Raw genomic sequence first — 21,211 nt, 5'->3', positions numbered from 1 at the left:
CATCCTTATCCACTGACGTGCGATTTGACAGTGATTAAAACCCCATGAGAGCCCTATCAAGATGCAGATAGACTGACCAAAATAGACCACATTGATTTTTGGGAGCGCAGTTTATTGATATTCACTCTTCATTGATTTCTATTCAGTTTGCCCGTATGGAGCCTCACTGTTTACGGGCACGTAGAAGTGACCCTCCACATTGTTAGCATTCGAATCCTCTGCCATGCGGACGCCGCTGAAGGTGCTGCCACACTCATTGTCCAGAGCAGCCTGGTAGTCCTGGCACTGGATGGCACCAAAGCTGTTCTCGGTGACGGCCTCGGCGTAGTAGAGAACGGATCGTGCATGGGAACAGGTTCCAGCCAGGTCCACTCCACATCCCGGCTGCTTCCTTCCGCCACTCACATAGAACGTGGCTTTGCCGATGGGCTTCACGAATCCCTTGACACCACCATTGGTCTGGATGGACTCCACGTAGAAGGCATCTTCGCTGGATAGACGTTTGTCCGGGGTATCGTAGCTGAACAGCGGCAGGGCAGGATCCAGACCCACAATGGTGTGGACCCTCTTCTGCCCAACTTGCTTTCCAGCATAGCCAGCCACATGGGCACCCAAACTGTGACCAATCACCTTAAGGGTTTCAAGAGACAGATCGTGGTTTTCGTGCATGTACTGGATCATCTCTCCCACTTTGGTGCCAGCTGCAGGAACAGCACGTACGGACATGGCATAGTCCACGGATTGGGATCGATCCCAGTTCACAACGATCACGTTAAAGTCTCCCTTCGACAACCAGGCCTTGGTTATATCGACATTCATACTGTCGGTATACTTTCCCTTCCATCCATGAATGACAAAACGAGTGCCATGATTCTTGTTGAAATGAGAGGCAACAATTGAAGAAGCATCGGCAGTAATTTCTTGGCCTGCCGTGGGGTTTTGTTTGGTATAAAGATAGAAGGACACTTCATTGGAACGGAATCCGATAGGGGAAATGTTCTCTAACAGCTGCTTAGCTTCACTTTTGTCCATCCACTCAAAAGTGCCATCCTCCTGGGGCACAAACCATCCATTTTCGCCATTGACACGCTCCTCAATCGGAAGCGCAAAGCCTAAGAACCAGGAAATTATTATTTAAATCGAAATGGTTTTGAAAACCAATTATAAATTACCCGCTACAAATAATGCTGCTAGAAATAATACCTCCCTCATTCTGGTATCTCCGTAAAATGTAGTGTGCTCAAGGTTCATTACAACTGTTTTTATAGCCTGTAACTTATCAATAGAGAGCCTACTTGAGATCAGGAAACGACTGTTATCACTTTAAAGTGTAATGATATCAACTGATAGTATGCTAATGACATTAATAAGTTGCTTGTATTGCATCTATCAAATACATGACAGCCCATGCTATCTATAAAGTATTCTTGTTATAATGCAACTTTTTAAAGTGGTTTTAAATCCTAGTACACTTCAAATCAAAGAATGACTATCTTTATTGGAGTATTCATTTTTGAATTTTGATAAGATGACGAAAATAAAAGCTGCCCCTCTATTCGATCTTGCCGAAGGGGGCCTGGCTGTTCACGGGCACATAGAAGTCGCCCTCGACCATGTAGGCGTTGGTCACAGCCCCCATGCGAACTCCACTGTAGGTGCTTCCGCACTCGTTGGCCAAGGCAGCCTGGTAGTCGTGACACTTGATGGCCCCGAAGTTATCCTCGGTGACAGCCTCCACGTAGTAGGTGACGGATCGTCCGTGGGCGCAGGTTCCTCCGATGTCTGTACCGCAACCGGGTTGATTTCTACCTCCATTCGGATAGAAGGTGCCTTTGCCAATGGGCTTCAGGAATCCCTTTTCACCGCCATTGGTCTGGATGGACTCCACATAGAAGGCATCTTCGGTGGACAGCCGCTTGTCCGGCTTATCGTAGGCAAACAGGGGCATGGCAGGATCCAGACCCACAATCGTGTGGACTCTCTTGCCTCCCACCTGCTTTCCAGCATAGCCAGCCACATGGGCACCCAAACTGTGTCCGATAACTTCCAGGCTGTCGAGGGACATATGATGGTGTTCGTGCAGATACTCAATCATTTCTCCCACCTTGGCTCCAGCTCCAGGAACAGCTCGCACCGATGAGATGTAGTCCACGGACTGGGCACGGTCCCAGTTAACTACGATCACGTTGTAGTCTCCTTTCGAAAGCCAGGCTCTGGTGATCTTGACGTTCATGCTATCGGTGTAGCGTCCATTCCATCCATGGATTACGAATCGAGTGCCCTGGTTCTTATCGAAGTGAGAGCCTTCGATTGAGGAAGCATCAGCCCTGATTTCCTTGCCAGTGGTTGGGTTATGTTTGGTGTACAGGTAGAAGGACACGTCATTGGCACGTCCTTCGATGAGAGCATTGCTATTCAAGAGCTCCTCGGCGTCCTGTTTGTCCATCCACTCGAAACTGCCATCTTCCTGGGGCACAAACCACCCGTTTTCTCCGCTGACACGCTCCTCAATGGGAAGAGCAGTTACTGGAAACCAAGAAATGTGACCACTGTATCGCAACAATACTTTTTATAACCCACCTGCTACCAACAAAGCCGCTAGAGCTATGAGCCCTCTCATATTGATATCTTCGCTGAATCTAACGTACTCAACCATTTTACCAGAGCTTATATAGGCTGTAAGTTATCAAACGCCAGCTCATCCAAGATCAGGATAGTATTATAAGATAATCTTATCATTTGCGGGCTATTTATTCGTTTTTAATGATTGTATTTGTAATCCCCAATAAGACAAAATGAATTTACCTTAATAGAAAAGCACACGAAAATGCTTCACAAATATTTGTAATCTAAGTCATGTATTTAATCTATTGCCAGTCAGAACAAGATTTTCTCGATTGATTTCAAGTGCTTCGAAAATCCCAGTGTACTTCAGTCTTAAGTACTTTCGTGAGCGGTGGTAGGTCCTCCATATCGATGGGTGTTGCTGAGTATAATTTAGGCGCTAGAAAAATCTTAAACTCTTAGAGCCAATCATAAATACTTTCGGATGCGCTATATACTTTAAAACGGATTAAGTTAATTAGTAATTAAAATCCTAAAATAGTCCTAAGTAAATGAAAGAAAGATTACATTTTTTGGCGATTCAGTAATGTTCTTTATTCAGAGCATGGTTCTACTCGATCTTGCCGTAGGGAGCCTGGCTGTTCACGGGCACATAGAAGTCACCATCGACCATGTAGGCGTTGGTTACAGCTCCCATGCGAACGCTGGAGTAGGTGCTTCCGCAGTTCTTGGCCACGGCTTCCTCGTAGTCTCCGCACTTGATGGATCCAAAGTTGTCCTCGGTGACGGCCTCGGCGTAGTAGAGCACGGAGCGTCCGTGGGAGCAGGAACCGGTGGCGTCCAGTCCGCATCCGGGCTGGCTCTTGCCTCCGTTGGGGTAGAAGGCTCCCTTGCCGATGGGCTTCAGGAATCCCAGTTTGCCGCCGTTGGTCTGGATGGACTCTACGTAGTGGGCATCATCGGTGGACAGACGCTTGCTGGGCTTATCGTAGCTGAAGAGGGGCAGGGCAGGGTCCAGACCGACAATGGTGTGGACACGCTGGTCTCCAACTGTCTTTCCGGCGTATCCGGCAACATGCGCTCCCAGGCTGTGGCCGATCACCTCCAGACTGTCGTAGTCCAAGCCGTGGCTGTCGTGCAGGTACTTGATCATCTCACCAACCTTGCCACCGGCTCCGGGAACAGCCAGGACGGAAGAAGCGTAGTCCACGGAGCGGGCACGGGCCCAGTCAACGACGATCACGTTGTAGTCGCCCTTGGACAACCAGGCCTTGGTGATGCGGGTGTTCATGTCGTCGGTGTACTTCTGGGTCCAGCCGTGGATGACGAACCGGGTGCCATGATCCTTGTTGAAGTGGGAACCCTCGACGGAGCCGGACTTGGCCTTGATCTCCTTGCCAGCGGTGGGGTTCGACTTGGTGTAGAGGTAGAAGTTCACGGCGTTGGTGCTGATGCGGCCCTCCATCTGGGCTCCGTTGGCCATCAGATCCTCGGCATCCTGCATGTCCATCCACTCGAAGCTTCCATCAAGCTTGGGGATGAACCAGCCGTTCTCTCCATTGACGCGCTCCTCAATGGGCAGGGCACTCACTGTTAGAAATAGTTTATGTATTAAATGTCTCTATTGCCAATATGAAGGACAACTTACCTGCTGCCAGTAAAGCGGCAAGAACAAAAAACACCTTCATGTTGGGGGTCTCAAACTAATTGTGATAGAGAAAGCATTCATTTCTCGCTTTTTATAGTCTTGAAATAATGACCGTAATCACCGTTAAATGTCAGTAAGCACTTGAGGCTTTGACAGCTTCTGAATACTAAGATAGGGCCGATACAAACGATTTGAACGTCGTACTTTGATAGCGTAACGTTTTCTCCAGCGAAGCTGATAAGGGAAAAACCTAATACAGTAGAGCTTTTCAGCTTGCATCAACACAAAGATAAGGTTCAGGGTCACAACCCTAACCTTGATATTAACCTACTAATATTTGCATATTCTTTAGGAACGGATTATACGAATTGAACGTTTAATTTTACTACTTCCCTTAAATCAAATCTTAGAAAAGATGATTAATTCAATTGTTTCTTCAATCAAGAAAACCATTGTTAACCAATGACTAAAGAACTCAAGGTAATCCAAATAATGGTCAAGTGCAACCATAAATGTCAATAAAACAAAGTGGTTTGTTAGCAATGCTATGGTTTATGGTCGGCTGCAGTTCATTGAAGAAGCAAAGGCAATTTCTGTCGCCTAAAATCCAGATATCAATCGGAAATCAATCGAATTTAGTGGTATGTGGTGGAAAATATATTTTTATGCTTAAGTTTTATAATGCCCATAAAAAACAATTATTGCCTATTAGTAATAAAACCGAGAGTGGGTTTTCGATAACGAGAAAAATACTCAATGTTTGATTAATGAACACAACGATTTCGTAGCTAAATTGTAGTTTATTGTATTTCTATCAGTTAATCATGCCGAAGGGAGCCTTGCTGTTCACGGGCACATAGAAGTCGCCATCGACCATGTAGGCGTTGGTATCAGCTCCCATGCGAACGCTGGAGTAGGTGCTTCCGCACTCCTTGGAAACGGCTTCCTCGTAGTCCCCGCACTTGATGGTTCCGAAGTTGTCCTCGGAGACGGCCTCTGCGTAGTACGTGGTGGAGCGTCCGTGGGAGCAGGAGCCAGTCAGGTCCATTCCGCATCCGGGCTGGCTCTTTCCTCCGTTGGGGTAGAAGGCTCCCTTGCCGATGGGCTTCAGGAATCCCAGGTTGCCGCCATTGGTCTGGATGGACTCCACATACCAGGCATCATCGGCGTTCAGACGCTTGTTGGGCTTGTTGTAGCTGAAGAGGGGCAGGGCAGGGTCCAGACCCACAATGGTGTGCACTTGGCCGTCGGTGTTCTTGCCGGCGTATCCAGCCACGTGGGCTCCCAGGCTGTGACCAATGATGTACACGTCGTTCAGATTCAGACCGTGGTTGTCCTTCAGGTAGTTGATCATCTTGGCAACCTTCTTGCCGGTGGAGCCGACAGCCATGACGGAGGTGGCGTAGTCTATGGAGCGGGCACGGCCCCAGTCGACGATGATCACGTTGTAGTCTCCTCGGGAGAGCCAGGCACTGCGGATGTCCTTGTTCATGTCGGAGCTGTAGCTCTGGGTCCAGCCGTGGATCACAAAGCGAGTTGGGTGGGCGGGGTTGAAGTGGGAGGCATCAATGGACTTGGCGGTGGCGGTGATCTTCGTGCCCTTGGTGGGGTTAGAGGAGGTGTACAGGTAGAACTTCACGGGAACGGTGGTCAGGCCACGGCTTTCCAGCAGCTCTTGGGCTTCCATCCACTGTTCGGCTACGTCCATGTCCACCCACTCGGAAGTGCCATCCTCCTGGGGAACGTACCAGCCGTTCTCCCCATGGACGCGCTCAGATTCCTTGATCGGAATAGCCGAAGCTGAAAGAAACAGGAATAGGATTTGAAATTTGAATAGGATTCTTTAGAAATTGTAGTTCTTGTTTTATAACTTACCGGCCAGAGCAAAGAAAGCCAAAATCAGGAATGTCTTCATAACGTAGTAGAGCCCACAACTGATGGTTGCTCAGTCCGAAAACCATTGCTTTTATACGTCTCCAGTGGGCCAACTTATCACGGAATGATTAAATCGCCTGGCATTACTGTGGCTGCCTGGGAGGTTTAGGTACATTTAAATTAATATGGTGGCCAGCCATACTACACGTGTTTTTTTTTTTTTTAAGAACTCCAAATCTGATGGCTCTTTTATCTGCTGATTGGCTTTTCAATTGCGCCATTCGTGGTCGATTTGCAAACTGATTCTTTGATTGTTGGGCGTTAATGCCTATGGAAATTTCTGTGTGTGTGGGCGAAAAATTCCAATCCGCACACGAGTCATGAATAGCAGCGAGCAGTTACCTCCACTATCAGCTATCGATTACAATGGTTGGCGCCCTCAAGCAAGTTAATCTGCTGTAAGTCGGACTAAGTGGACGTAATTGTGGGTATCAATAAATGGGCATTTAATTTAACACTCCAGTGCATTCTTGTTTTGCTCGACTTGTGTTATCTTGGTCAGCTGGTGGTTTGTAATCTGTGGTATAAACTACTCAATGAATGTGTACAGCTGGGGCATTAAATCAAGAAAATAACAAGCTAACTATCTTCAAGTAAATTTCATTTTTTGCCGCAACAGTAAACAGGAAGTGCCTTATTACAATGGAGCCGCTTAACCGGAAGTTACAACTTTAAAATTTGTTCAAAAATAACGGCATACTTTCAGGCACTTTTTGTAATGCCGTTTCCACTTAATCATCGCTTATTGAGAAATTAATCCAATTAATAACGCGAATATGAACAAGAACACAAGCCGCAGACCACCCACGACTTTTAACTTCATTATAGTTCATCATAGACAGATTCAGTGAGCATTTTGAATAAATTGCATATCGGAGAGTATCGCATTTCACTTGACACTGGCTCACATCATGATATACGGGTTTTATCGTTTGGTTAAGCAAATTAAATAAAAATAGCTCGCAAATAGTCCGAACTATCCGACTAATATTTGCTTTCCCCGGGTGGTTATGTCACCCAAAGTTGTCTGGAAACCAAACAGCATGCTTAAAATACTCTACTCGTTCTGTATTAAGGTTACCCTAGGCCACAAATCCCTGGACTTAGATGCGGAATTAAAACACCAAACTAGCCCGTTCATAAATAAAAGGACTGAAGGCAGTACACATGGTTGCACTCCTCTCATTGAAAAACTCCTTATCAGACTGTTGGGACTCAAGAGCTTGGTCCAAAAATATCCAATCTGACGATTAAATAAATGAATCTCAAGTAGAAAGCGTGGAACTTCAACCTGCAACTCACCAGGTGCACATACTCGTTGTCAAATACTTGACATGCTCGAGAGCTAATTGGGCCACAAGGACACACAGACCACCTCCGGCAACCAGGTCGTTATTCAAATATTTGTGGGTGATGTCTTGTGGGTGGTGCCTTCCACTATCATATTATACAAATAGATGTGGCAGTTGACTTTGCCGCTGACAAAATTGCGCTTGCCATTCGCTCATTAATTATAATTACAAACATGTACTACAAAGTGGGGAAACTCTTTGACGAAACTGGCAGAGATGTTTCTGTTTATAGTTGGGGGTGCATAGTGAAATTATATTATATTTTATCGCTCAGATACTTCAGGGTATTTTCACAGTCTGTCAGAATTTTAATATTAATCTGACTATATATAACAACGAGCGAGGAGACATAAGAAACCATTCTTATGAATAAAATATCATATTTTTTGAACACCCATATCAGATTTGAAAATTTCAAGAAATTTCGAATTATTTTTTAAGCATCGTTTTTATTGCACAGCCATTAGTTAATCATGCCGAAGGGAGCCTTGCTGTTCACGGGCACATAGAAGTCGCCATCGACCATGTAGGCGTTGGTATCAGCTCCCATGCGAACGCTGGAGTAGGTGCTTCCGCACTCCTTGGAAACGGCCTCCTCGTAGTCTCCGCACTTCATGGTTCCGAAGTTGTCCTGGCTGACGGCCTCAGCATAATAGGTGGTGGAGCGTCCGTGGGAGCAGGCGCCAGTCACGTCCAATCCGCAGCCGGGCTGGGTCTTTCCTCCGTTGGGGTAGAAGGCTCCCTTGCCGATGGGCTTCAGGAATCCCAGGTTGCCGCCATTGGTCTGGATGGACTCCACATACCAGGCGTCATCGGCGTTCAGACGCTTGTTGGGCTTGTTGTAGCTGAAGAGGGGCAGGGCAGGGTCCAGACCCACAATGGTGTGCACCTGGCCGTCGGTGTTCTTGCCGGCATAGCCAGAGACATGGGCTCCCAGGCTGTGACCAATGATGTACACGTCGTTCAGGTTCAGACCGTGGTTGTCCTTCAGGAAGTTGATCATGTTGGCAACCTTCTTGCCGGTGGCGGCAACGGCCATGACGGAGGTGGCGTAGTCCACGGAACGGGCACGGGCCCAGTCGACGATGATCACGTTGTAGTCTCCCTTGGAGAGGAAGGCCTTGCGGATGTCCGAGTTCATGCTGTTCAAGTAGCTCTGGGTCCAGCCGTGGATCACGAAACGGGTGGGGTGAGCAGGGTTGAAGTTGGACTTGGAAATGGACTTGGTGGTGGCGTAGATGTGCTTGCTGCTGGAGGGGTTCTGGGGCGTGAACAGGTAGAAGTTCACGGGAACGGTGGTCAAGCCACGAGCCTCAAGCTTCTCCTGGGCCTCCATCCACTCCTCAGCCACATCCATGTCCACCCACTCAAGGGAGCCGTCCTGCTGGGGGACGTACCAGCCGTTCTCCCCGTTTATGCGCTCGGATTCCTCCAGAGAAGAAGCCGAAGCTGTTAAAAGTAGCATATGACATGGCTATATGGCATTTCTGAGGGACTAGGAATATGTGACCGTTCTTACCGGCTAGAGCAAAGATTGCCAAAATCAGGAAAGTCTTCATATTGTAGTAGTGCCCACAACTGATGGCCATTCAGTTCGCAAACAGTGTCTTTTATAGGTCCCATGGTGGTCGAGTTATCGACAATAGATTAGATCGTAAGGCTTACCTTTGGCTGACTAGGTGGTATGGGTACATTAAATTAATCTGATTGTTTACTTTTTCCTACTTTTTGGAATTCCGAATCTGATCGCATTTTTATCTACTGATAGGCTGGCTTTAGTTGGCTCTCTAGACAATTTTATTTCATGAAAAAAAAGCAAAAGTTTTGTGACGCTTATTGTCTGCGATTTATTTTGCAACGTCAAAAGGTTGAGTTCCATTAAAGAATGAATAGTAGAAATAATGTGTTATGCATTTTGATTTAAAGTCGTTTTAAAGCAAAACAATAAGTTTATTAGACGATATAAAACATTCTCGGCAAATGTTTAACTTCCTGTGGTTTTCCAACTTATTTTTATGTTTCTTGCCTAGGCCGATGTTAAATAATTTTTGCGTGCAGCCCAAAAGACCGCTAAGCTAATTTATGCGCCACTAAGCTCAAAAAATCCGAACTGCTTGCTTTTTCCAGGAAAACACAAGACCTTATTACTTTTTTAATGGCACACATATTCACAGCTCGAATTGTACGTGATTTCTTTTTTTTTTGGTACCAACATCATGGTGAATTGCTTCGGTCTGTGGTGCCTCCTTTAATTTGGATTTTTTTGCGCAGGCTTTGCACATTTATATTTTTCGATATTGGCTTGTACCAGCAGAATACCAATCGACGTCCTAACAGCATGTAATTATTTCACCTGTTTCGGCATTCTCGGCACACATTTGCAGTTTTACATCATTGTTAATACAAAATTAATGAGATGTTCGTTAATTAAGGGCTGCTGCTATCGGTGGAAATATTTTTGATTGCCACCTTACGATGAATAATGTTGTGGCCCTTTGCATTTCAGCCTGTCCTTTGATTAAATACCAATGAGAAACCTTAACCTGTCAGTCAATAAAAAACTTTAATCTGAACTTTAGATGGGCTATTTATAAATTGCATTATGCTACCTCATTTTGTACGTTATCGAAAGGCACTTCAAGTAATGCGTAATTTACTTTCATGGCCAGCTTATCAAATGCCTGAGAATACAGAATTATTTGAATAACATTAATGAGTAAATTCCTTAGCATTTTCTCGGAAAATGATGAAGCGGAAGTGCCCTGACATGGGATATATTGAGAGAACCCTAGGTCGAAGAATTTGCCAGGATAATTGATAAAAAAATCACTGATTGATGCCTGGCAAAATAAATGACAAAAGGAGACTCCGCACACGTCTAGACCTTTGCCAAATTCCCAACCATCTTATTGAACTGAGATAACCAATTTACCCTCTTGATAAAATTGCCCTGTTCTTGCTGTTGGGTGGTGCAAAGTGTTTTTGGGTGGTGAGGGTTGTTAGTCGATGTGCGAGTTCATTCAGAAAGTTATTAAAACAAGGAAAGCATCGGAGACAGGAACGTTTGTATACACCATTTCTTAAATTACTGTTTACCCGTATTCAAATTACTTTTGCCCCCCAAATTCCTAAACTCCAATAAATAAAAATTTAAATTGGTATTAGGCATTTCCTTGTGTATTAAATTACACTTGCTGCTCCATGTTTTGCACATGTGCTTATGTGAGAAACTCTTATACTGTCAGGCGCCCAAAACTATGCAACGTTTTTTGCTCAAATGTATTACATGATTTATTAAGTAGCCGCAATGTAGTGCAGCACATATTTAAAACACTGAGGTAATTAAGGCCGCAAAATTTCACTTGCAGGTCGAGTTTGAAGAGCCAAGATTCATGCCCAGAATGCTGAGCAAAGTTTCCCACGACTTGAAGTTGGCTTAAGAGTTTTCTCTCCTCCCATTGACCCGCCTGAATGGAGCTGCACAATAGCCATCGGTGGCCTGGTGGCAGCGAGAAGATGTTCTACATAGCTCCTCAGCAGCCGCTGCTGCGGAACGAGGATGATGACTACCAGGAGGGATCCCTCATCCTGCTGGACTCCGCATCCCTTGTATACAATACCACTGCACTGCCATCGGGCGATGAAGAGTCCGACTATGGATATGGCTCCACAACGTCGCTCAGTGGCCTCCAGTTCGAGAACTACAATATCACTGTGATGATGAACTTTAGCTGTGACGGCAACGACCTTCAATCGGACAACATGTGGTCCAGTGCCTACTTTAAAACCATCGTCTATATGCTGTACATTCCCATCTTCATCTTCGCCCTGATCGGCAACGGAACGGTCTGTTACATCGTCTATTCCACGCCGCGCATGCGCACGGTCACCAATTACTTTATAGCCAGCTTGGCCTTGGGCGACATCCTGATGTCCGTCTTCTGCGTTCCGTCGTCCTTCATCTCGCAGTTCATCCTGAACTACTGGCCCTTTGGCCTGGCCCTCTGCCACTTCGTCAACTACTCGCAGGCGGTCTCCGTGCTGGTCAGCGCCTACACTTTGGTGGCCATCAGCATCGACCGATACATAGCCATCATGTGGCCACTAAAGCCACGCATCACAAAACGGTGAGTCATAAAAACATTTAATTAATTCCGATTCAGAACAAGAAGCTATAGAGCAGATTAGTTAGCCTTTATATTACACTTTTCACCTTTTCAAATCAACTAAAGTAATTCTTTAATTGTAAATAATCGAAAACCATGAATTTCGAAAAGAGCAACTATTAAAGTACTTTATCCTACAACGTTTACCAAGAGTTTGCACATTGGCGTGTCTAGACACCGTTAAGTGGATACCGAGGTATTTACTTTTGTGTCCACTGTGACCACTTGACCTAAGCTACGATCCCCAGGGAATGGAGTACCGGTAGGCTTTTAGTTAGACAGCTCACAGTGTTGATTGGCTTATATAGTAATCCGAGAGCCAGTAAATCCAAGCCATGCCGCTTTCAACGAGCACTGGCCGGACGTATTGCAACGTCAATTTGCCTGGTAACTGAATACAGCGGGTTTTCCGTCGGAAAATCAGCCACGGTGTCAATCCACTGACATCCATCCCATCTTCCGCCAAGTTCAAGAGCTGGCGTGAGTATTTCACGCTCGGACGACTTTTAATGTCTGTTATATGTGCACAGAGAAAAATTATCAGAGTTCGCTAAAATATTTATTTTAAGATATATCTCCTTTACGAAAACCTATAATTGATTTATATTCCTAAAACTTTTTTGAGGAACGTTTTTTATTTTCCCTTTAAGCAAAGATTTTATTAGCTTTGCAAATTGAACTTCGCTTTTTTGCTGTGTTGTCCAAATGGCAATCTTGCTGACGTCAGTGTTTGCGAGTGCGTGTCACTGTTTCATAGTAATTGTGGACGACCAAAGTCATCCTTCGTGGCTTCTGCAAATATTGGCGGGGACATAACGTCAATAATGCTAATAATTATTCAACATGACTGCAATTTATCAGCACGCAGCTACCGCAGAGCGCTCCTTGAGCCAAAACAGACCGAGCTCAGTGCTTAATGCCCGCTTATCACGCTCCACAAAAAACACAGCATCACTCATACGCCCCGTTGAATCGGGAGTAAGTGCAACAATTTATAAGAGTAACCTTCAAAAGTAGCGCCGTAACAATATGAGTAAAAATATCCGACATTCAGAAGAAAATCAACTCAACCTATTTAAATATGTATGTTTTCTTCCTTTCTTTGCAGCTATGCCACCTACATCATCGGCGGCGTTTGGTTTATCGCACTTGCCACCGCACTTCCCATACCCATCGTCTCTGGACTCGACATCCCCATGTCGCCGTGGCACGAGAAATGTGAGAAGTAAGTACCGACCATTTCAAACAGCAAACAAGAGTAACAAAATGTGACAGATTGTTATCGACTGATATTATTCACAAGCGGGCAAAGACATGTTTTTTAACAACTCTTTGTTATGAGAACTATCTAACATATTTTGATATATTTAGCAGATACATTTTTAGAAAATTAATTTTGGCGAGTGTTTTTCTTACTTAGCATTTGTATTATTCATGCGTGGGAAGACAAATATGCCTGGCATTAGATTTAAGCTACAGAGCAAAAGTCAAGTGGAAATCGTATTTAAGTATTACGGAAATCGTATTTATGTATCTTCCTAGACAAGCCAGTTAAATTGTGCACGTTCTACAAGTACTATCTAACTGCTAATAGTTAACTAAAATTGGTTATTATTTTGAGATAGATGCAACTGAAACTCATCCCAAATGAGAGTAATGAGAAAAGGTTTTGCAGGAGCATCGCATCCTGTCATTGTTTGCAACAGCTTGAAGGGCTTAGCATTAAAATGAAACTGGGCACTCAACCGAGAGTCCATGAGCGTGTATGCGGGTGTCCTTTTGTGACAGCAGATTCTCGGTGACCACCAGAACTGACCACTTGAAACTAATGCACTGCTGCCCGTCTCTGTCCCCTCCTTCCATGTGACGTCCTTTGTGCGCGTGCATCCATCAGATACATTTGCCGCGAGATGTGGCCGTCGCGGACGCAGGAGTACTACTACACCCTCTCCCTCTTCGGGCTGCAGTTCGTCGTGCCGCTGGGAGTGCTCATCTTCACCTACACCCGGATCACCATCCGCGTCTGGGGTAAAAGACCGCCAGGCGAGGCGGAAACCACCCGCGACCAGCGGATGGCGCGCTCCAAACGGAAGGTGAGTCCATTTGAAACCCTGAATCTCCACTTTTGAGCCACCGCAAAAACTAATATGCGCTTCAAATTGGCCCTTCCCTTGGTCAAATCCCCGTGAGAGTGGCCATGGCTAAGGGGTTTTCCGGGAAAATATATGGTGACTAGAAAACAATTGAACTAAAGAAATGTAGTACATCATTCTAGTATAACTTAAAGTTGAACTATTATTACTGATTGATCTTGGCAGGTAAAGAAACTTTTTCTCATATTTACGTAGTACATATTTGCAAATGGGTAGCAAATAATGTTGTTCAATGTGCACTTTAATGGACCCCCGAAGCTTACTTAATTTTTATTATTAGTAAATGTTCCCCAATCAGTGGGCACAAATATATTTTGAACTTATAATTTAGGCAAATACCAGTAATCTCCCTGGCCAAAAACTCCTCTTGCATAATTTAAGCCATCTCCTGTTTGTGTTGTGCTGACTCCACAGTTTAACCCCAATCGCAGCACCTTACCTTACCGCTGCCTTCATCTGCAGTCAATGACAAGCCCCACTTGTTGGATGCTCCAAGTGAACTCAAACCCAAGACGAAGCTCAGACTCAGGCTCAGGCTCAAACTGAGCCATCAGCAGGCCGGAGTTGGTGGAAACGACAACCACGATGACGACAGCTGTCGAAGCAGCAATCTTCAAATTGATTTTGCATTTTTTCCCCTCTTTTCTCGCTCCCAACAGCCGGAGAAAAATCTGGGGTCAATGGGGAGCAAGCGTGGCAAGGCTGGCTTCCTGCTCCTCACTGTTGATTTAATACCCTAGCAGTGGGTAATTTCCCTTTTTGTACGACTTGGATAAAAACTGACAACTCATTTCTTAACTACCATTAAGGCAGGGTTCTACATTTCTAACGTCAAAAAGAAAAGGCAAAGTCGTAGCTTTCAATCCACGCTTTAGATTTGTTTGAGCCATAAAATGCTTTTACATACGATAGTGTGTTTGAAGCTTTAACTTCTTAAGCAACTATTTGTGTCTTTTTTTCGGAACGGATTTTGGGGCTGTGGCAGCGTGCCAAATGGCATGTAATGCTCACATAATCACATAGTGCAAGGCGCAGACACTATTTACAATAAACTTGCACGAGCCGAGTTTCGGCAATGGTAAATGGTAAATGAGAAAAGATTTATGCGGTGCATGTGGTCCGTACTTGGTACAGGGGTCCCCGAACCTATCCACTTGCCAGCTGGAAGCCTTTGCGATCCAACGAGATTGCCATTGCCATTGCGTCTGCGTACAAGTCGTCGCAGCCGTCGCCTTCGACTTCAACTTCGCCTTCGTCGTCTGAAGATGCCATCCAGGGTTTTGTGGTCTTCCAGGAAATCAGTTGCGATGAGGGTGGGGGTGGGAGTGCCACGTAACCACATTACTTGCCAAACGAGCCCCCAAAGTCGATGGCCAATTGTGCAGCTGAGCAAATGAAGAAGAAAGCCGAAAGCCAGTTGGCCAAAAGTGTGGACATGGGAGCTGGCTAAAACCTTACCTGGACTAATGACTTTTCCACCCTTTAAAAAATAGTGAGAAATTGGGAAAATATCTTACCTTAAAAATGATTTAGTTCTTCAAGATTCTTAAGTATAATTCATATCATTTTCTAAAGTATATCTATAATCCTATATTCAAAAACACTTTGTTTGTTTGCCTTTCATTGTTCCAGTGCTTTTGCTTCTTGTGGACCACCGGTCAGTTGTTAATTAAAATAGCCGTATTTGCGGGAGAAAAGAGAGTTGGCCCCATGACTGCCCAATCCCAGAGATCAGACAGTCATCCGACGGGGACTCCTTCATCTGCCAGACAGAGAGAGCCCAAGCCAAAAGATGAAAATAAAAACAATTGCTGACAGTTTCGCCCACCGCTGCGCAATGTTACCCAATTTGAGCCCAAGGCAATGCAGCTTCATCTGCCATTCACTTTTGCGATGCAGTGGCTCCAGCTCCGAGCTCCCCTGCAGTGTCCAAGCTCGGACCATCCTGCGATGCAGTTGCCCAAAAAGTGGCTACCAATAGCTATTTGGTTACTTAACCCGGCAACAATTTTGCTGACTTGGATTTCTCATTTTCTCATGACGGCTCCCTTCGCTCAATTCGCTGCCATCGTCCATCGTCCATCGTTGACAATTTCTTCCTTGTGTCCCATCGTCTTTCGAACATTTTTGCCAATTGGCAGCTGAAATGATTAGCAAATTACTCGATCTCCCCATGGGACCACGACTGTGTGTCGCAGCTTCCTCGAAATCGTAATTGTCGCCCGTTGTTAAAAGTCGATTGAAAACTACAAGTTTATTGGGTAATCTTGCTCAGACTTAATTGCTTGAGTGGGCAACTGAAAGGATTTATGCGCGACTCGCTCGGAATAACAATTAAGGTATAATTCTACTAACAACTATAAATAACACAAGTATGTGATTTACTTCTCTCTCACTTCGAGATAATTCACCTTATTTTTCCTAGACAAATGGCATTCCCTTTTGCCATTGCACTTTTTCAATATTTGTCAAGTGTTTCCTAAATTTGTTTGCACGAGTTGCCATTCGCAGTCCATCATCTAATTGCTGGGAAACACACCGCAGGCAAAACAATCAGTCGAAATCGGAGATCCGAGGGGGGGAATAATATTATTGCTGACTTGGGGCGATGACACTTCATAGTTGTCAGCGGACGATTGCAGTTTTGGATTGAGTACGAGTATCGTTATTACTTCTTTATTCTTATTTTCTTTTTTTTTGTTTTTTGCACAACCAACACAACCAAGATCGACTGGCATTTGCATCTGCCATCTGCATTCGAGTCTGTTTTGTCAAAGTGTCGACTACTAATGTGTAATGTGTAATGTGAAGGAAACGCGGATCGTTTGGCGCGATTGCTTCTTGTTTGCTGGCAAATCGTTAATTGCATAATTGACTGCAAGAGGCGTAACTCTTGGCCAGAAAGTGCCCATGCATTGGCCATAGTAGTCATCGTCATCGCCAACGTGATCATTATCGCCACCATGGTCCTCCCGATATTTGAGCCCCTGCTGGCCGCCCCATGGATGGTCAAAATGCAGACTGATGAGCCATCCCCGTCCAACTGGGCAGCTCCCAAACAGGAGGCGTCCAATCCACAACTGGTTCCCATTTCTACTCTTTCTCTTTGGCATTTATATGCCTCACAAGGGGTTACTAACATTTTAAAGAGCCTAACAATGTTAGACTAATTATTTATAATTATGTTATACAAAATAGTCGTAAATTCTAATGTTCCCTAAAAACCGACCTAGGACTATGGTTATTAATAGAATTTATTGATCTTAAAGAGCTATCTTCCATCTTTGTTCTGAAAGTGTGTTTTAGTGTGCGGTCTTCTTGATTGAAGATGCAATTTCTTGTTTTATTTCTCCGACTGAGGCTGCGGCAGACATTGCAGCCGCGTCATCGTCTTCTCTTTCAGCTGAATTGTGTTAAAATGTTAATTTCGCGTTACGTAATCTGTGTCATATCCAGCAGTCGGCAGCCAGCCAGTCTTGGCAGCAGAGTTGGCCGGGCAGCTGGAATCTTCATCATCGTCGGCTCAGCCACATCCCATGGATGCACGGACACAATGGAGAGTGCATGTGAAAAAAGTGAGAGGATTCCCAGGCTTGGCCAGTAAGTTCGGCTTGGTCTTCCCGCACTGGCGGCTAACAAACACACAAACACGCAGTTACAACTGTGCACACCCACAAACACACACACCCACGCTGCGGAGCCAAATGTGTTGAGTGCACTTTGTGCGTTTTGTGGCAAATTAAAAGATAAAACCCACAAAGCCAGCAGCTGCAGAAGCAACCACTCCGCAAACAGGCTGCAATTAGTCTCCCCTTCGTGCGATTTGTTTATCTCGCCGCTCGCCGCTTGGATCTCGGATTTCGTATCTCGGATCTCGGATCTCCCCCAGCTGCGATTCCGGTTCCCTCTGCGGCTGGTCCACCGGATGGGTAACACTCGAGCCCTTCTTCCATGTCATTGATTTATTTACGCCCAATTTGTTTCTGTCTATTCCTGCATCTGCATATGGCTGGAAACTACAACTTTGCAGAAATAAAGAAACTTTGTGCCAGCTTGCAAATATTTTATTTTATTTTTTGGCCATGCGTGTAAATGTCAGCATGTTATAGCAATTCAGGAATATATGTATACAATTTCTGAATATTAAAACTGGATTTTTTAACGTAATATTTTTAATATTTTCTTGTGCCATACGAATTTTCAAAGCAACTAAGTTGCATATTGACTGCAACCTAACTGCCTGAGAAACGAAATGAGCTGTAAATTTAGATGGCTGATTATTCAAACAAGAAACCATTAAATTTTAAATTAATACAGTTGAATTTCTGTTTTTAGAATATTTCCTTATACCATGAATGCACGTTTAGCTGTAGTTCTTCAAATAAATAATTATCCGAAACCTCCTCAAATATATTTGGCTCTCAATTTATGGCACTCACAAATATTTGATGAGCTCTGTCCAAATGTTGGCATTCCTAATTCTTCGTTAATTATGCAAGAGGCTACTATTTTTCTACTATTGATCCGCAGTCTTATGTACACATCGTTGGACTATTGCAAAATGAGCGTGTAGTCCATTAATTATGGGACAAACAAGTAGGATGACACTAACATTAACCAGCGACTTTATGGGCAGCTCATTTGGAGTGTTTGCCCTCGACTATAAAATGTATCAGCCCGTTCGTTTTCGGTCAATTTTGGCTTAAATCAATAAAACTGAATGCGGTGGTGTGCCAATGGCCAGGAGTTTGGCGCCGAGGACCATAAATCAGCCAATGAATGTTCGTAAATTAAACATAGACAAGGTGAGAGGACAGTTCGTGTATGTAAAGTGGCTTCCAATCGGTTGCTGTAATTGCAAAAATGGGTAATTAAAGTCACAGAGTATCGATACTGCTGCACACCGATACAAATGAGGTTTAATTTTGGGTGCTAGGAGCATCCTCTGTCATTTGTTGGCCAGAAAGAGCAGTTTGTGGCCAAAAGCTAAACGCGTTGGTAGCTGCAGTTGGAAGACAGCTGTCCGGCAATTTTGGTTGCATCTGCTGTTGATTGAGAAAACATCTTGTCCAGCAATTGTTTTGCCCCCTTCTCCCCTTTTCCCCTCCTCCTCTGTCTGTCTGTTTGTGCTTGTTTGTCGGCGAGGTTTGTTTGTTTGCTTGGCGCCCGAACAAGTTTATTCTACAAAAGTGAAAGGTTCGGACTTGCATTCAACATTTATGAATGTCGACTGGGTGCAATCTGTGTCAGTGACGCACTAAAAAATGTTCGGGGTCCAAGACGAGCGCCCCTAATGGAGATGCCTCAATGGAACACAGCGACTATAGTTCATTTGCGTACACTTCAGATAAAAGTTCAATAAGTAATATTACTTTCAAAAATGTTTTTGTGGCTATTTGTTTAAAAGATATGTATCAATCAATTTGGAAACAACTAGACTATATTCTTACATCGCCAAAGTATTATGCTTTGAGTTTTTTTTAACGTGTAGCCATGCGCAACCTAGTGATATTACCATCTCGCAGTCATTGAGCAAATCAGTGGGGCTGCTCATTAATGTTAGAACTATACGAGCGCATCAAATTGCAGCTGCTACTTTGTCACATTGCGTATACGCCTCGTATGTCGTCGCTGCAAATGAATGGGAGAGTCAGCTAACGAGCTAACCCGTCGACAGCATTTGGATAATGCAAATTTGTAGCTGACCAAAGATGGTGAACAATTCGAGGCAAAGTTCAGCGCTGGTGGCGTAATAATTGGAAGTGGCAAATTAACGCTGATTATTTAAGGCACATTTAGATAATTTAAAGCAAATTCATTTCGAGCAACAAGTGCTAATTAAAAGCTAATTCATTTCGAGCAACAAGTGCCCCATTTAAAATACCACAGAAAAGTTCATCACTCGTTACAAAGATCCTCAGATGGGCCAGTCCAGGGAGTCGAAATGTGTGATTCGCGGCACTTTAACCCCGTTTTCGTGTATCCGCGTTTCAACCTGTAAAATGTAAAATGCGGGCTGCGGGGTCTGGGTAGATCAATATACATCTAACTAAAATTAAACCAAATCAAGTTGGGAATTATTTGTTAAGTAAAATGTAAAAAGTAAAATATCAAATGTAAAATGCGGGCTGCGGGGGCTGGGCTGCGGGGGCTGTGCGGGGGCTGTGCGGGGGCTGCGTGGTCTGGGCTGCGAGGGCTGTGCGGGGGCTGTGCGGGGTCTGGGCTGCGGGGGCTGGGCGGGGTCTGGGCTGTGGGTGCTGCGGGGGCTGTGCGGGGTCTGGGCTGCGGGGTCTGGGTAGATCAATATACATCTAACTAAAATTAAACAAAATCAAGTTGGAAATTATACGTAAAGTAAAATGTAAAAAGTAAAATATAAAATGTAAAATGCGGGCGCGGACTGCGGGGGCTGTGCGGGGGCTCGGCTGCGGGGGCTGTGCGGGGTCTGGGCTGCGGGGTCTTGGTAGATCAATATACATCTAACTAAAATTAAACCAAATCAAGTTGGGAATTATTTGTAAACTAAAATGTAAAAAGTAAAATATAAAATGTAAAATGCGGGCTGTGGTGTGCGGGGTCTGGGCTGCGGGGGCTGTGCGGGGGCTGGGCTGCGGGGGGTGGGCTTCGGGGGCTGGGCTGCGGGGGCTGTGCGGGGGCTGTGCGGGGTCTGGGCTGCGGGGTCTGGGTAGATCAATATACATCTAACTAAAATTAAACCAAATCAAGTTGGGAATTATTTGTAAAGTAAAATGTAAAAAGTAAAATATAAAATGTAAAATGCGGGCTGCGGTGTGCGGGGTCTGGGCTGCGGAGGCTGCGGGGGCTGGGCTGCGGGGGCTGGGCTTCGGGGGCTGGGCTGCGGGGGCTGCGGGGGTTGCGTGGGCTGTGCGGGGGCTGTGCGGGGGCTGTGCGGGGTCTGGGCTGCGGGGTCTGGGTAGATCAATATACATCTAACTAAAATTAAACCAAATCAAGTTGGGAATTATTTGTAAAGTAAAATGTAAAAAGTAAAATATAAAATGTAAAATTCGGGCTGTGTTGTGCGGGGTCTGGGCTGCGGGGGCTGTGCGGGGGCTGGGCTGCGGGGGCTGGGCTTCGGGGGCTGGGCTGCGGGGGCTGCGGGGGCTGTGCGGGGGCTGGGCTGCGGGGGCTGTGCGGGGGCTGTGCGGGGGCTGTGCGGGGGCTGTGCGGGGTCTGGGCTGCGGGGTCTGGGTAGATCAATATACATCTAACTAAAATTAAACCAAATCAAGTTGGGAATTATTTGTAAGGTAAAATGTAAAAAGTAAAATATAAAATGTAAAATTCGGGCTGTGGTGTGCGGGGTCTGGGCTGCGGAGGCTGCGGGGGCTGGGCTGCGGGGGCTGGGCTGCGGGGGCTGGGCTGCGGGGG

At 45.3% G+C, this 21,211-nt stretch overlaps 5 protein-coding genes across 6 annotated transcripts in view; 1 reads left to right on the top strand and 4 right to left on the bottom strand.

Moving 5' to 3' along the window:
- Positions 1-21,211, top strand: part of LOC122620129 (RYamide receptor) — a 61,133-nt gene that overhangs the window by 11,621 nt on the left and 28,301 nt on the right. For both annotated transcript variants that reach the window (XM_043797449.1, XM_043797450.1), the window contains exons 2-4: positions 10,869-11,627; positions 12,775-12,891; positions 13,561-13,759. In XM_043797449.1, coding sequence (XP_043653384.1) covers positions 10,972-11,627; positions 12,775-12,891; positions 13,561-13,759 — 972 coding nt within the window. In that variant the 5' untranslated portion in view covers positions 10,869-10,971. The remainder of the gene's footprint in view (positions 1-10,868; positions 11,628-12,774; positions 12,892-13,560; positions 13,760-21,211) is intronic.
- LOC122620133 (phospholipase A1) lies at positions 92-1,237 on the bottom strand. Its single transcript, XM_043797454.1, has 2 exons — positions 1,173-1,237; positions 92-1,112 (listed from the first exon to the last, which is right to left on the bottom strand). The coding sequence occupies exons 1-2, from the start codon at positions 1,210-1,212 to the stop codon at positions 139-141; spliced, it is 1,014 nt and encodes a 337-aa protein (XP_043653389.1). The 5' UTR covers positions 1,213-1,237; the 3' UTR covers positions 92-138.
- LOC122620134 (phospholipase A1 VesT1.02) lies at positions 1,553-2,627 on the bottom strand. The gene is made up of 2 exons (XM_043797455.1): positions 2,581-2,627; positions 1,553-2,526 (listed from the first exon to the last, which is right to left on the bottom strand). Exons 1-2 carry the CDS (start codon positions 2,618-2,620, stop codon positions 1,553-1,555), a joined length of 1,014 nt encoding a protein of 337 aa, XP_043653390.1. The 5' UTR covers positions 2,621-2,627.
- LOC122620131 (phospholipase A1 VesT1.02) lies at positions 3,134-4,299 on the bottom strand. Its single transcript, XM_043797452.1, has 2 exons — positions 4,214-4,299; positions 3,134-4,155 (listed from the first exon to the last, which is right to left on the bottom strand). The coding sequence occupies exons 1-2, from the start codon at positions 4,251-4,253 to the stop codon at positions 3,176-3,178; spliced, it is 1,020 nt and encodes a 339-aa protein (XP_043653387.1). The 5' UTR covers positions 4,254-4,299; the 3' UTR covers positions 3,134-3,175.
- LOC122620130 (phospholipase A1-like) lies at positions 4,994-6,181 on the bottom strand. Its single transcript, XM_043797451.1, has 2 exons — positions 6,089-6,181; positions 4,994-6,013 (listed from the first exon to the last, which is right to left on the bottom strand). Exons 1-2 carry the CDS (start codon positions 6,126-6,128, stop codon positions 5,028-5,030), a joined length of 1,026 nt encoding a protein of 341 aa, XP_043653386.1. The 5' UTR covers positions 6,129-6,181; the 3' UTR covers positions 4,994-5,027.

The sequence above is a fragment of the Drosophila teissieri genome, chromosome 3R (assembly GCF_016746235.2).
Source record: "Drosophila teissieri strain GT53w chromosome 3R, Prin_Dtei_1.1, whole genome shotgun sequence".
NCBI classification, from domain to species: Eukaryota; Metazoa; Arthropoda; class Insecta; order Diptera; family Drosophilidae; genus Drosophila; species Drosophila teissieri.
The sequence above is the reverse complement of the archived record's forward strand: the minus strand, read 5'-3'. Positions and strand labels throughout refer to the sequence as shown.

Excerpts from the sequence above, each read along its gene's own strand:
- LOC122620131 (XM_043797452.1), bottom strand. The coding sequence starts at position 4,253 with ATGAAGGTGTTTTTTGTTCTTGCCGCTTTACTGGCAGCAG. Across the intron at positions 4,156-4,213 it reads TGCCGCTTTACTGGCAGCAG|TGAGTGCCCTGCCCATTGAG; the intron begins GTAAGTTGTCCT and ends TATTTCTAACAG.
- LOC122620134 (XM_043797455.1), bottom strand. The coding sequence starts at position 2,620 with ATGAGAGGGCTCATAGCTCTAGCGGCTTTGTTGGTAGCAG. Across the intron at positions 2,527-2,580 it reads AGCGGCTTTGTTGGTAGCAG|TAACTGCTCTTCCCATTGAG; the intron begins GTGGGTTATAAA and ends CTTGGTTTCCAG.
- LOC122620133 (XM_043797454.1), bottom strand. The coding sequence starts at position 1,212 with ATGAGGGAGGTATTATTTCTAGCAGCATTATTTGTAGCGG. Across the intron at positions 1,113-1,172 it reads AGCAGCATTATTTGTAGCGG|GCTTTGCGCTTCCGATTGAG; the intron begins GTAATTTATAAT and ends CCTGGTTCTTAG.
- LOC122620130 (XM_043797451.1), bottom strand. The coding sequence starts at position 6,128 with ATGAAGACATTCCTGATTTTGGCTTTCTTTGCTCTGGCCG. Across the intron at positions 6,014-6,088 it reads GGCTTTCTTTGCTCTGGCCG|CTTCGGCTATTCCGATCAAG; the intron begins GTAAGTTATAAA and ends TGTTTCTTTCAG.